Source organism: Aphis gossypii, chromosome X, assembly GCF_020184175.1.
Source record: "Aphis gossypii isolate Hap1 chromosome X, ASM2018417v2, whole genome shotgun sequence".
Lineage (NCBI taxonomy): Eukaryota > Metazoa > Arthropoda > Insecta > Hemiptera > Aphididae > Aphis > Aphis gossypii.
The window spans coordinates 57,976,103-57,990,557 of NC_065533.1; the positions used below are offsets into that span (position 1 = coordinate 57,976,103).

At 28.6% G+C, this 14,455-nt stretch overlaps 1 protein-coding gene across 1 annotated transcript; it reads right to left on the reverse strand.

The window, feature by feature from the left end:
• Positions 1-2,192: 2,192 nt before the first annotated feature.
• On the reverse strand, positions 2,193-3,716 carry LOC114119288 (uncharacterized). Its single transcript, XM_050207249.1, has 3 exons — positions 3,050-3,716; positions 2,454-2,893; positions 2,193-2,399 (listed from the first exon to the last, which is right to left on the reverse strand). Exons 1-3 carry the CDS (start codon positions 3,714-3,716, stop codon positions 2,193-2,195), a joined length of 1,314 nt encoding a protein of 437 aa, XP_050063206.1.
• Between the last annotated feature and the right edge of the window lie 10,739 nt (positions 3,717-14,455).

The window sequence follows — 14,455 nt, forward strand, 5'->3', positions numbered from 1 at the left end:
CGGAGATGAAAAAAGTTTGAGGAGGTATTGTCCCCTTGCAGTGTAAGAAATTTCCGCTGTAAAATGGAGTCAGTCACCCCACGTTGTTTCAGGGAAACCATGAGGCGTTTGGCTCCATTTTTATAGGGACACAAAAAATGTTTAAAGCGGAATGTCCTTCTTTCAGTATAAAAAATCTCCCTATTACTTTTACTGAAAATAAAACATGATTAGTTATTAGTTAAACGAATCATTTTCGTTTAAACTTCTGAAATAAATAAAATCATTTTTTTTATTATCATTTTGTTTATTTATTTTAAATTAATTAATAGTATTTAACATCAAGTATTTTAAATAAATCAGTTTTTTAATATTATTCACACTAGTTTTCTTACTTCTCTAGTAAAAGTACATATTCAACAATGCGATCATGAATTAATAAACAATAAGCAGTTACACCTGTAAGAGATTCCGATGCTTCAATTTCCAATTGCACATCTACTGATGATGCTGTAGCCGAATCGTTCTGTTTTGAAGTATCGATAACTACAATTGGAGCGTTCGATAGAAAAGTAGAGGGACTTAATAAGGGGTTTCGTAAAATATACATATTCATAGTACGATTCTTGAAACGATGTATACATATCATATAATAAGGTGAAATTATTTTTCGTAAAATCTAAATTCAAATTATCATATGGATAAGCTATTGAGTTAAGAAATACTTTAACGTTTGTTATATTACAGTGATCAAATATACTACAATCTTTTTCTAACGAATTTTTATGTCCTTTTTGTAATCCAATTATGATAAATCGTGGTTTTTCTAATTTTGATGCTGTCTTCAAGTTCCACACTACTTTTTTTGTGGTTCCGAATTCAGGATATTCAAAAGTTTCAAAAGATCTGAACGGGATAAACAAACTTTTTTCTTTTTCAATAAGTTTTAATAATTTTAACCTTTCTTCATCATCAACAGTAATATGTGGAACCTTCCAAACTATTTTATTCAAATCAACTTTTCCAGAATTTTTACTTGCACTGGTTATTAGCTTTAGAGCGTTTAAGTCGTTATGACATCGAGTTAATATTAGTGTTGCCCTATGGGCTTACTACGCTGCGGCGATAACGCCTGGTATGTTTGACATAGGCAACAAAATGTTCGACTATTCAAAACTGATGAAGTAGGCAACACAAGACACAAGAACGACGACGTAGATACGAGATCAAAATAACTTACAATTAAGGGACTAAGGAAGTTGAATTTATACACGGGACTGAGGATGATGAGTTTATTTATAATGGGGGGGGGGGTTGTCTCGGTGGTCGGAATCGGTTTGGTGCAATGACCACCGAGCTCACACAGCTTAGGCAATACTGAATCTCTAAACTTAAAATTACAATGATGATGATGTGGATGATGTGGACGATGACTTCACGAGACCACCGACGGCGGACAGACTTGAAGACCTTGGCGGCCTCTCACACACCCCGGTGGGTGCTGGCGGTCTTACGCACTTAATGTAGCACCAATTCCAATCTCGGGCAATTGACTCGTATCTTCCAACGTTGTCTCAAGTCTTGAAGAGTTAGTGTAGACAAATACACGGTATTAATACCACCAGACAAATAAAACAACTCACGTGAATAGTGGCACGGTGTATAGTTTATTATAATAACAAATGACCGTTTCTTGTCGCAATGACTTGGTCGATACAAAATAATGATATATATATATATATATATATATATGCCGCAGTGGCAACGAGATTAACGACGACAATGCTTTAATAGCACCATTAAACATAAACATACATATTATAATAAAAAATTAACGATACTTATTCAAAACAAAAGACTATAACGTATTATATATCGGACATATTATTTCTATATAAAAACAAAATTGATAACAAAAGGGCGTTGGCCGCATAATCACAACAAAAATATTGAACACATGACATTAAAACAAAACAATTATTACGACAAGTGACAACGATAACACTAATGATAACTTAATTCATGTAATAATATAATATAAATACCTAACGAGTAATGGTTGGGGACGAAGAAAAGGGAGAGAGATACAGACTAGTCGCCGCCGTGCTGTTATGCATATCGCATAATAACGATAACGATGAGCCGTGGCAACATACCGGCCCCCATTAAACCCTTTATGGGTTTAATTGCATATCTTTTTGACCTGGCAATAATCAAAGTTTGTGTATTGGCCGCTTCATTTCTCCATTCGCTGTTTTCACCGTAGCAACGCGCACGAGACCATCAGTTCCCGTGTGTAAAAGCAGAATTCTTCCCCGACTCCATGCTAGTGGCCTTTCGTAATCTTCTCTGATCAATACCAAATCACCAACTTTTAAATTCTCTTCGGGTTGAGTCCATTTGTGGCGTACTTGTAATGACTGCAAATACTCAGTTCGCCACTTTTTTCAAAATACTTGGACTAGTTGCTGTACCATGTGCCAACGAAGGCGTGGACTTTTTACGTCTAGATGATTTGGTTCCGGCAATGCAGTTAAAGGTTTTCCTATTATGAAGTGACCCGGTGTCAGTGCTTCCATGTCACTAAGATGTGTTGATGCTGGAGTTAAGGGTCTTGAATTTAACACCGCTTCGATCTGCGCTAGCACCGTTTTTGCTTCCTGATGATTCAATATAGACTCCCCTAAACTTCTTCGTAGAAGATATTTCATAGATTTGACTCCTGCCTCCCATAGTCCACCCATATGAGGGGAATGTGGCGGAATGAATGACCAATCAATTCCAGCTTGACTTGTATACGCGGTGATACTTTGTTTGAATTCCCTTGATCCGAGAAAGTTCTTAAGTTGTGCCGATGCTCCAACGAAATTTCGACCATTATCGGAGTATATGTGTAATGGACACCCGCGTCTTGCTATGAATATCCGTAGCGCAGAAAGAAATTATTTAGTCGTTAGATCATCTACCCATTCTAAATGTATGGCTTTTGTTGTAAAGCATACAAATAAGGAAATATACGATTTATATATATGTCTGGAACTGCGTGACCCGAAGCGTACTTGAAACGGACCAGCGTAATCGACACCACAGACATGAAATACTGATGATGGGTTAGCTCGATTAACTGGAAGGGCTCCCATTAGTTGCTTGGAAGCCTGTACCTTCCATCTATAGCATGGATTGCATTTAAATATTATTTTTTGAATAACACTGCGTAAGCCCGGAATCCATAACATTCTTTGCAAACTAGCAACTATTTGCTGTGGTCCGGCATAGATTAACCGTCTGTGTTCTTTGTCCACAATTAATTCTACCAAATATGCTGTAGAAGGCAGAATAATAGGATGACGTGCGTCATATGGCTCATTTGAATTTTGTAGCCGGCCTCCAACCCTTAATACATCATTTTCATCGATGAATGGAACTAATGATTGTAATTTGCTTTCATTTAAACTATTTCCAACTTTTAATTGGGCAATTTCAGTTGCAAACGCTAGAGCTTGAGTGATTTTTATCCAGTACATCAATCCACGCTGTACTTCTTCAGCCTTCAACTCTCCAGTGGTGCGATATTTTTGTACAGTTACTGCTCGGAATAGATAGGCTGTAACCCGCTGCAAACGTTCTATTTTCGAAAATCTATGAATGACATCTTGGAAGTCCCTTTGATTTTTGGTCTGCACATGTAATACTTTAACTGTCTTACGGCGCTCTAACGGTTCTTCTTCATTTTTCATTAATGTTTGTTGACGAAGAAAAGGGAGAGAGATACAGACTAGTCGCCGCCGTGCTGTTATGCATATCGCATAATAACGATAACGATGAGCCGTGGCAACAATTAGTTCTAATCTAGAATTAACTAATATCTTTTTAAAGTCTTCAAATAGACCTAACCAATATTTCAACGGAATGCATACACTAAATTCTCCATTATTATTTGCTGGGTTTGAACTATTTTTAAAAATCCAACCAGCATTTTCATAACAATTATAATTATCAGGTGTACCTGATAGATAACCTTTTAACGAACTGGTAATACCAAGTACACGTGTACTATCTACTTCTATTCCATTGATTTCAAGTCGTATTTGTTCAAAGAGATAGGAAAAACCGTTATTAGTAAGTTTTAATTTTCCAGCATCTGATACTACTTGACCTTCTAAATATATAAAGCTTTCATTCAGATACGGATAAACATCTGTTTGTTGGATTGATATGCGTATTTCATCATTATTATTAAATGAAGTTGTATACGATGTATATGAATGATATTCAATTTTCGTAATTTTAGAATCGGTTTCTGCTCTAATTTATAACCTAAAGCCTTTAAAATTGTTTTATTTTTCGTTGTTATTTTATTTACCTACTTTATTCGATGTTACCGGTAACGGTTTAGTCATATGACTAGCAAGATTTATCTTTTGTAATGGGCTTATATTAAATTTTAATCCCATATTAAGATCCGTAACGTTTAATATGTAGATTGATTATTAATTTCTCACCTAAATTGTTTATCGGATTGTGATCTATATCAACTAATTGTATAGTTATTGAATCGATATTTGTTTTATTTAATTTGTAATATATTAGGTTATTTGGTGTTTGAATCAGCTTAGACCCTATGTTCTCACTAGGGGAAAACTCATAAATTGAATGACTTGACATGTGGTTGTTGAATGAACCTTGAGCTATATTGCACATTGCTTATATTGAATTAACACTGTTTAAATTTACCACTTTCTGTGAACGATGGCCATCAATGTATTGCATGTGTGGTTTATAATTTTTTTTTCAAATCCCAATAAAGGTCCTATACTGTTTTCTACGTTAAAACGTATTGTACCATTACTGAATATGGTTGTCCTAAAATCTATTTGATCAATCCCGATATCAAAAATTATTTCTCTGTCGATTTTATTCTAAAGTAATCGTTATCATTATTAAAGTCATCTTTTGGGTCAAAATTTGATTTTTAATATCCTTAATATCGTAACACCCTTTTCAGTGTGATAGAACAGATTGGAAATTTATTATTTTTAGTAAACGATCGGGGTTTTCTAAATATATTTCGAAGTTGTTATTAGTTTCGTTTATGTTTGCAAATGTATTATATGTTTGCAAATTTAACAAAGCAATTTCCGAGTCATCGTATACATCAATTGGTGGACAATAATGTACAGATAATGTGGTTTGTATTACCAGATAAACTTAAAGTAACTGATTCTTGCATTGTAAAAAATTAAGACATAAATGTCCACAATTAAATGAATTAAAATCTTGATAATTTGTGTAGTTATATTTATTTGTTTCCTTTAAAATAGTTTTGTAGTTCAATCGGTGGAGGTAAATCACCGAAGCTATCAAAATATTCAACCTTATCTTTAATTTTATAAAACGCTACCCAATGACTTCCATTACCTGAAGATACGTCTAAGTTTAATATACCACATTCGATTGCGAGAGGTTTTTTAGGTAAGTTATCACCTGAAAATACTCCGCGGAAATGACTGATATTAAACTTTGTAACGTATTTTATAATATTTCTAGAAGTTAGTGGTCTGTTAGGTAGCGTATTCATCAGTTTTTTTCCTTGATCCATTATTATTTAAATATAATCCATTACCTTTCTTTCTTTTTGAATTTTGTATTGCATTATACACACTGGCACTTCCAGACATTAAACTACCAAGTGCTGATAATCCTGCAAAAATAGGTATTAAGGGAATTGCACCACCTGTCTGACCTGGTGTTAAAATCAACCTTTTACCAACATTTTTTTTTAACGTTTTTTTTTGTTTTCGCTAACATTATACCATTTATTTTTATTTTTGTAGTACGTTTCCGTTTACGTTTACAACCCATTCCTATTTTTCTTTTAGCTTTCATTGCGTTTATTACGGTGTACGCAACGATTTTCTATTTCTAGGTGTATCTTTTGCTTTAAATCTTTCCCAAGTCCGAAGTTCTAACACTTTATGTCTATCTTCTAAATGTTTTCTAGTTGCATGCAAAATATCGTGATCGTAACATGCAGTATCAAACGGGTTTATTCCTTTATCAACACAATCTAGTCACTTTTTTTAATTTTGCATCATGTCAACAATACTAATAGTTTGAAATACGAGCTTCAAACGGATGACTATTTATAAGTGAGTTTACAAATCCTTTACCAGTCTTACCTGATTTACACTTATGAGTTGAACGTATCATTTATAACTGATTATAAAGTAAAAATGCATGAGTATTTATACGAAAAAATGAACTTGATTGAGCAGAAAGATAAATTAGATATTACAAATGTTGATGTTCAGATAGAAAAAAAACCATCAAAACATGGATCATTATTACCTGATACCATACGTGCTATATTAGTTGGTCCTAGTGGTTCAGGAAAAAAAATATAATGTATAATTTAATTACCCATGAAAACGGGTTAAGATTTGAAAATATTTATCTATACTCTAAAACCTCAAATCAAGAAAAATATGTTTTGTTAAAAAAATAATAGATGATATAAAAGGTGCTAATTTTTTCATTTTTACAAGTGCTGATAAAGTTATAAAACCAAACTTAACTAAAAAAATTCCATTATAATTTTTGATGACGTTATATGTGGTCCGCAGTCAGTAATCAGAGAATACTTCTCAATTTGTAGACATTCAGGTGCTAGTTCAGTATTTTATTTAGCACAAACATATTCTAAAATACTAAAACAGTTAGTAAGAGATAACTCAAATTTTTTAATAATACTAAACAAGACGATACAAATTTACGACATATATTCAATGATCATTCGTCTACAGATATGGATTTCATTGAATTTCGGAAAATTTCCCATTTATGTTGGAATCATAGTGATTATGGGTTTATGGTTATTGATAAAACTCGGGAAATGAATGAAGGAAGGTATAGATGTGGTTTTCATACTTTCATTAAAAAAAATAAATGTAAGTATAAATATAAATATAAAGTATAACTGAAATTATATACATTGTGTTGTCAATAGTCATACGATACAGTTATATTCACATTATTATTTGAAATGATTAAAGAAAAGTTTTATTGGGAAATTTAATAACCTCAAAAAAAAATATAAAACGAAAAATAATGGAAATGAAACGTGGTATCATAGATTCCGACAACTATTTTCGTGAAGCATTTAAACCAATAATAGAACCATTGAGCAACCAAACAGAAAAGAATACACAACCGGCTGATGAAATAAAACCGGAAACTTCAGACGTTAGTGATGATGATAATGATAACGAATTAAATTCATCATTTTCAAATTTTTTCAATAAACGTCCTACATCAAAACGATATGATAAATCATATGGTATGTATTATGATAAAGCCAGTGATTCATATAAAATAGGAGGCTACTCTGTAACTTTTAGTCATGGTAACTTACAGTTATTTAATAAATACTATCCATGGACTGAAGGACTATGGTCTTTACTATGTGAGAAAGAACCAAAAAATACAACTCTACAAGATATGGAATCTTATTACGACATTTTAAAAACTTCACGAGCTCATTTAAAAGCAGATGGGAAACCTAAAACCTCAAAGTTTCATAAATGGACGAATGTTGTAAAACCTCTATACGATAGAATGAAAAATGAGGAAAAGCAATTAAACGAAGAAATAGATAAAATTAATAACTCAAGAAATCCTCGATTAAGTTTAGCACAATTACCGATCATTTATCTAGATCTAACACTAAACGTAGTAATATTCATAATAATACAACTATACCAAATGATCCATTTGAATTTCGTCCAACAGCAAACAGTTCTATGACTACAGATCCAAAGAATGAAAAAATGTTTAATTTTACTGCAACCCCAAAGGTTAAGAGAGGTTCTGGTTTATATAGAGATGTAATACCTCAAACACAATTAGTTTATTATGACGATCCGAATGAACTAGTAACTAGATTAAATCTTCTAACATCATCACAAAATGTTGGTAATACTGGTGTCAATAATGAAATTATATCAATTTTAGAAGAATTACGCGAGAGAAATATTATAGTATAATGACAATCTTAACCAGTTTAGCTGAGGAGTTACATGGACCAGCGAGAAAAATATTTCCTAGACGAAGCGTAGTAACACGGTTTAAAGATGATCTCTGGCAAGCTGATTTAATAGACATGCAACCACATTCTAGACAAAATAATGGTTTTAAATTCATTTTAATTATTATAGATACATTTACCAAGTATGTGTGGGTAGAAGCACTAAAAAATAAAACAGCAAAGGAGTGTACAAAAGGTATAATAAAATATTAAAAAAAAATCAACCAAAATTATTACAAACAGATAACGGAACAGAATTTTACAATAATGAATTTCAAAGTATAATGAATAAGTATCATATTAGACATTATTCAACATACAGCAGTATAAAGGCTGGTATGGTTGAACGCGTTATAAGAACAATAAAAAATAAAATTTACAAATACTTTACATCAACAGGTTCATGGAATTGGATAAATTCAATTTTTAAATTAGTATATAAATATAATAATACAAAACATTCAACAATAAAATGTTCACCACACGAAGCTCGGATCAACCCGGTTACAATTAAAAGAAAAACATTACAAATTAATACATCAAATAAACTTAAATTTAAAATTAATGACAAAGTAAGAATATCTAAGTATAAACATAATTTCAGTAAAGGTTATACACCAAATTGGTCAACAGAAGTGTTCACTATTTCTAAAATTTTAAATACAGATCCATTAACTTATCAACTAAAAGATAGTTCAATAATATAATATTAGGCTGTTTTTATACACAAGAATTAAAAAAACATTTTTTCCCGACACCTTTCTCATTGAACGTATTATAAAAAAAATAAAAACAAATTATATGTTAAATGGTTAGGTTTTAACAACAGTCATAATTCGTGGATTGATGTAAACGATACTTTAAAATAGTAAATAAACGAAATGTATCAATCAATATTTATTATTTTAATTGTATAAACCATTTTATTATTACAATGTTTGGATCTATTTCATTTTTATGTTAATTTATTTTTTAATTGATTACCGAATGTTATAATTTAATTAAATCCGTTAATTTTTTATTACCATATCCCTACTAATCTGGCAATCGATGTAAAACTTTGTCTAAAATAAAATAGAGTTCACTCAGATTTTCAATATCGATTTCTAATTTGGAATTATAGGTTTTGAACGAATATTCTAGGTTTGTTCATTCTGAAAAATTAAATGTTATACTGTTTAGCTAATTGTTTAAACATGCATTTTAGTAATAAAAATAAAAATAATGAATAAATAACGTTTTTTGTTTTTTTTAAATTGTATTTATCCTATATTTTATTTTATTAATATTATTATTTTTATTGAATACTATATCAATTTTACATAATTAAAAAAATAAAATAAACTATTTTTTTAACGATAGTGACCATATGCAATAGTATTAATACCATCACGCATAATAATCCTTTTATCGTCATTCGCACTAAGAGCAATTTTATCTATAGATTTAGATAAACAAAATGGTGTTTTGATTGTATAAAATTCATAGATTTACATAATTGTTGACTAGCTGAATTATTGATATATGCATTTAATATATTTAAATATTCGTCAAACTTCATGTGATTATTAATAACATATTTTTTAACACCCTTAGCTCTTTTTACTTCATCTTTATTTGTTTTATATGCATAGAGTTTAGGACGTAAAGTAATAAATTCTAATAAGATTTCAGATTTTAATTCGTCTTTAAAATAACCTGGTTGATTTTTTCTACGATCACTAGAACAATAGTGATTTTTCGGATAATTTGAAGTATCAAAGTAAGAAAATAATTTTCGTTTTATGTCATCGAAAAAGTTAGAAGTTCTTATTTCGTAAACTAACGAATCAGTATCTGAATACACAATGTTAATTTTATTTCTATACATATTTTTCATTACATTATAATGAAAATCATACATTATCGACTTTGAAATATCCAATATTGCAAATCCTACATAAATAGGCTTATCAAATTTAATTTTTTCCTTATTCATATGAATGGCCATTAAATTTTTGTGTATATAGTTCGATCTTTAAATGTTGTTTTCGACATTAATCGATGTGCTTTTTTTTCGTTAGATACTAGAAACATTGACATACGTTTTCTTACATTTTCCATACATTTTCCATAGACACTATTCACTAACAGTTTCCAGAATTGTCGTTCAAACTCATTCCTTGACTTAACCCTCATATTTGTACATAAATTTATATATGGTGCCATCCAACGAGATTGTGAAAAACGCAGAATCCTATGAACTTTTTTCACTTTTAATCCATTAACGATGGCCTGTTTCAAATTTCTATAGTGAACTACATAATTAAATTTCGATTCTAATGTTGTTAATAGTTTTTTTACTTTTGAATTGGGAGGACATTTATTCTCAGGTAAAAATGGGAAATCATTATGATTGTCATGTAATTTTTTGGATAAATAACATCTACTTCTAAAATATAACCATATTCAGCATCATCTTCAATTTGTGTTATATCTATTGTCAAATCGTTAAACCATTCAAAATTTTTATGAGGTAAAGCAGATAGCATTGATTTTCCATATAGATTTACACAGTCCAAGTAAGCTAACCACGTTACAGGTTTGTTTGAATCATAATTAATATTTTGAATATTAGGAATGTTAGCTTTTACATGTCTTTTAACTGAATGACAATTCCACCACGTAATCCGTTCTCCAGAAAAATTTGAATATCATACTGTTTAAGCCGTTCTAATTTAACATTAGTATGTTTTAACATACAATCGAATGCAAATCCTGGAGCGGTCATAAAATGTGAAGCATCGAGTTTAAGTGTTTGTAAACAAAGATCTCTAAAATTTTCAAAAACATCAGAAAGTAAACATACATCTGTTGCTAAGTATAAGTCACTATATTCTCCTAATGTTTTTATATAAATTTTTTCCAAACCTTATGAGCATGCGCATAATCTTCATCACTAATATCTTCATCTTTTAATGAATTATAAAAAAACTGTTTTGGTGGTAAACAAGTTTCATTTAATTTATTAGGATGGTCAATATATTCATAAGGAAACACACCTTTTCGTGTAACTAAATTTAATGTCGACAAAGAAAATATTTTTAATGTTTCTCTAAATCTAGTTTTGTCTTCAGATAAATTATCAGCTAGTGAACTAAGAGACTCTGACATAAAACGAAATGTATCAATAAATTTTATATTGAATTTATCTTGAATAGTTTTACTAAATGATATATATTTTTCTGATGAATTAGGTATTACATGAATATCATTTTCATTACAACCAAGTTCACGAACAATAAAATGACTGTCATAGACTAAGTTATGAAAGTATATTGGAATAAATGAAACATTAGTTAATTCAAAATTACAATTTAAACAAACAGCTGATCTAAAACGTCCTGTAAAATGATTATGATCTCTTACTTTAAATAAATTATCGTTTTTAAATGATTTGAAGCAGCATTCACATAATCTAGCATTTTGAAATTTATGCTCTTCATCAACAGTTAATTTGTCCATGGGTATATTTATCTTATAAAGATTACACACTTTTGAACCTATATCTATCATTGTCTTTATGAAATGTTTTGCTGCATTACGATTTCTATAAACATGAAGTTTTGTTGGAATTTTATATTTTTTTATTAAATATTTAGGTATAATGTCATAATCTATTTTTACGTAAAATGCATAACTCATAGGTTTATGTTTATGAGTTATCAATGTCTTAGTTTTAATGTCTTGGTGTTTATTATAGGTTTTAAATAACATTCGAAATCAGAATAAATTACTATAGGTATTCGTTGAGATCTTTTAAAATTTTTAAAATAAATAGTATCGTCATCATCACCCGTTATCAACATTACATTACAGGTCTTCCAAGTTTATGTTTTCCACAAATTTTTTTATGTTTTTTTAACCCATCAATACCCATAGTTTGAATTTACAAGGAATATTACTAAAAACTGTAAAACATCTTTTACATATAATTAATTTAGATTTATGTTTCGTCTTTTGATTACGAATAAGTCTACAAAAATCATTAATAAAACAAGATGTGACGTTATACCATTATTAATTAAAAGCAGATCGAAATGGTTTTTACTTTCCACATTATTCATATATAATGGGAAAACAACATTTTTATTATCTAAACTAAAAACATTAACTGATACATTATTTAAACGTTCAAATGATTTAATTTGATTAACTGGTGTCGGAAAATCGATACAATGAAAATTTAATCTACTTTTTTTTCAAGTATTTTAAAATATTGATTACTAAATTTAGTTTTATCTGAACGAGTATTATATTTTGTTAAAATTGCATATTTGAAACATTTGTTATCATTATTTTTTACATTTATAACAGCTTTCTTATTCCTTATACATTCTGGTAAAATTACATAAGAAGATCCGGTTAAAGGGTTTACAATATTGATTCTTAATTGTAATGCATCAATTGAATATAAACTCCAACCACTTCCTTTAGTTACAAAATTACTTTCCTCTTTGTTAATTTTATCAAACATTTTTTTTAATAAATTTTCGAAATTTGAATTTGTATATGCCAACACATTCACTGTTTTAAATGAAATATCTCGGTATTCCTGTGTTAACACATGTACATAAACACAGTCGAGAAATAAGTTAAATTTAATACTAGTTTGTTGTGTCATTTTTTTTAATTTACAAACAATCATTTCAAAACCGTAGTCAAAAAATTGATTAAAGTCTATGAAATTATAATCGTTTTTTAAAACAAACGTTTTTTAACATTTTTTAAACCGATTTAATTGAATAAGTCCGCTTCCAATTACGTTCATACGTGTTCTTTTTGATATTACATTTCGTTGTATTTTACTGTAATTAAAAATAAATAATAATAATAATAATAATAATATAAAATTTACCATTAAATAACTAAATAAATTATTATTACTAATAAAAAAAAAACGTATTAACCATTTATGCTTATTAAGTCATTATTTATTATTATTACAATCAATAGCGTTGACCATTGAACGATCGAGGTTAATTTTTAAATATTACTGTGTTACTAATTACGATCTATTGTTATTAAAGATAAGTCAATATAATTTTATTATTTTATTTATATGAACTGATAATATTGCTTTTTTATACATAAATAATTAACTTAGTAGGCTATAACTTTAAGCTGATCTGGTTTTTTTTTTCAAAATTTTTTTAGTATCAAATCTCTGGTTTATATATATATATTATATTCATTAATCTTATTCATCCATCAAGTGATATTATGAAAGGTCGTTCTCAATGTCGTTTAATTTTAGATTTAATGTAAGTCTGCGATATAGCTGTAGAAATTAAGTATTAAATCGACAGTTAATATTTGTTAAAATGAAAATCGATTGTAATTATTTTTAACGGATGAGGTTAATTTTTCAATATTAGTATAATGTAAGAACTTATATTTTTTTATTATTTTACTTAATATAAACTGATAATTGTTTTTTATACATAAATAGTTGAAAATACATTTCGTTAATTTTACATCACTAACTGCATCGTGTATATAAGTTATATCATGGTTTTGATTACAAATTGAATCATGAGTTTCCTTCATAAAAATCTACCATTTTTTAATTATATAACCTAATTTATGGTTTAATATAATTTCATTACTTTTAAATTAATTAATTTTAAATAAAATACTCTATTATTATCAGTATCGTATGCAGTCATATTCAACATTATATTTGTATTAAAACCTAATCTTTGTAAAATATTTTTATCTGAATTACCATTCCATAGTAAAATAATTGCATTTTGGTTATTAAAATCAAGATAGTTTTTTAAAAAGCTTGTAGTTAGGTTCGACGTTTTTGATTTCATAGCTAAATGTAATTCGTTTAATATAACTTGAAGCTGATCTGGTTTCTTTTCAAAAATTTTTAGTAGCAAATCTCTAGTTTTTGTATATGAATAATTATTCATTAATCTTATTCTTCCATCAGGTGATATTATTAAAGGTCGACCTCGTAGACGAATAATTTCAGATTTTACGTGAGTCTGTGATATAGCTGCAGAAATAAGTATTAAATCTGTACGTTGATAGTTGCTGAATTCAAAATCAATTATAATTATTTTATTTTTTGGTTTTTTCCTGTAATTAAACAACATCAATTAATAGTATCATAGTATTATTTTTATCTATGTTACTAAATATATTTAATAAAAATAAAATACTGATTTCATAATTTTTTATTTTATATAAATTTAGATTATTGAATGTACTTTATATATTTTATTGATTTATTTTTTTTATTTATGCGTAATATGAATTTATTTGATATTAAATATTTCATTATTCATCTGATTTTTATTTCACTGAAATTTTGAAAAATATTAAAACATATTTTTTTTATAA

What these genes read in the sequence shown, in the direction of transcription:
- LOC114119288 (XM_050207249.1), bottom strand. Translation starts at nt 3,716, where the DNA reads ATGAAAAATGAAGAAGAACCGTTAGAGCGCCGTAAGACAGTTAAAGTA. An exon ending in CTGTGGTGTCGATTACGCTG is followed by an intron (nt 2,894 to 3,049) that starts GTCCGTTTCAAG and finishes GGATATTCATAG; the next exon opens with CAAGACGCGGGTGTCCATTA. An exon ending in CACGCCTTCGTTGGCACATG is followed by an intron (nt 2,400 to 2,453) that starts GTACAGCAACTA and finishes GAGTATTTGCAG; the next exon opens with TCATTACAAGTACGCCACAA.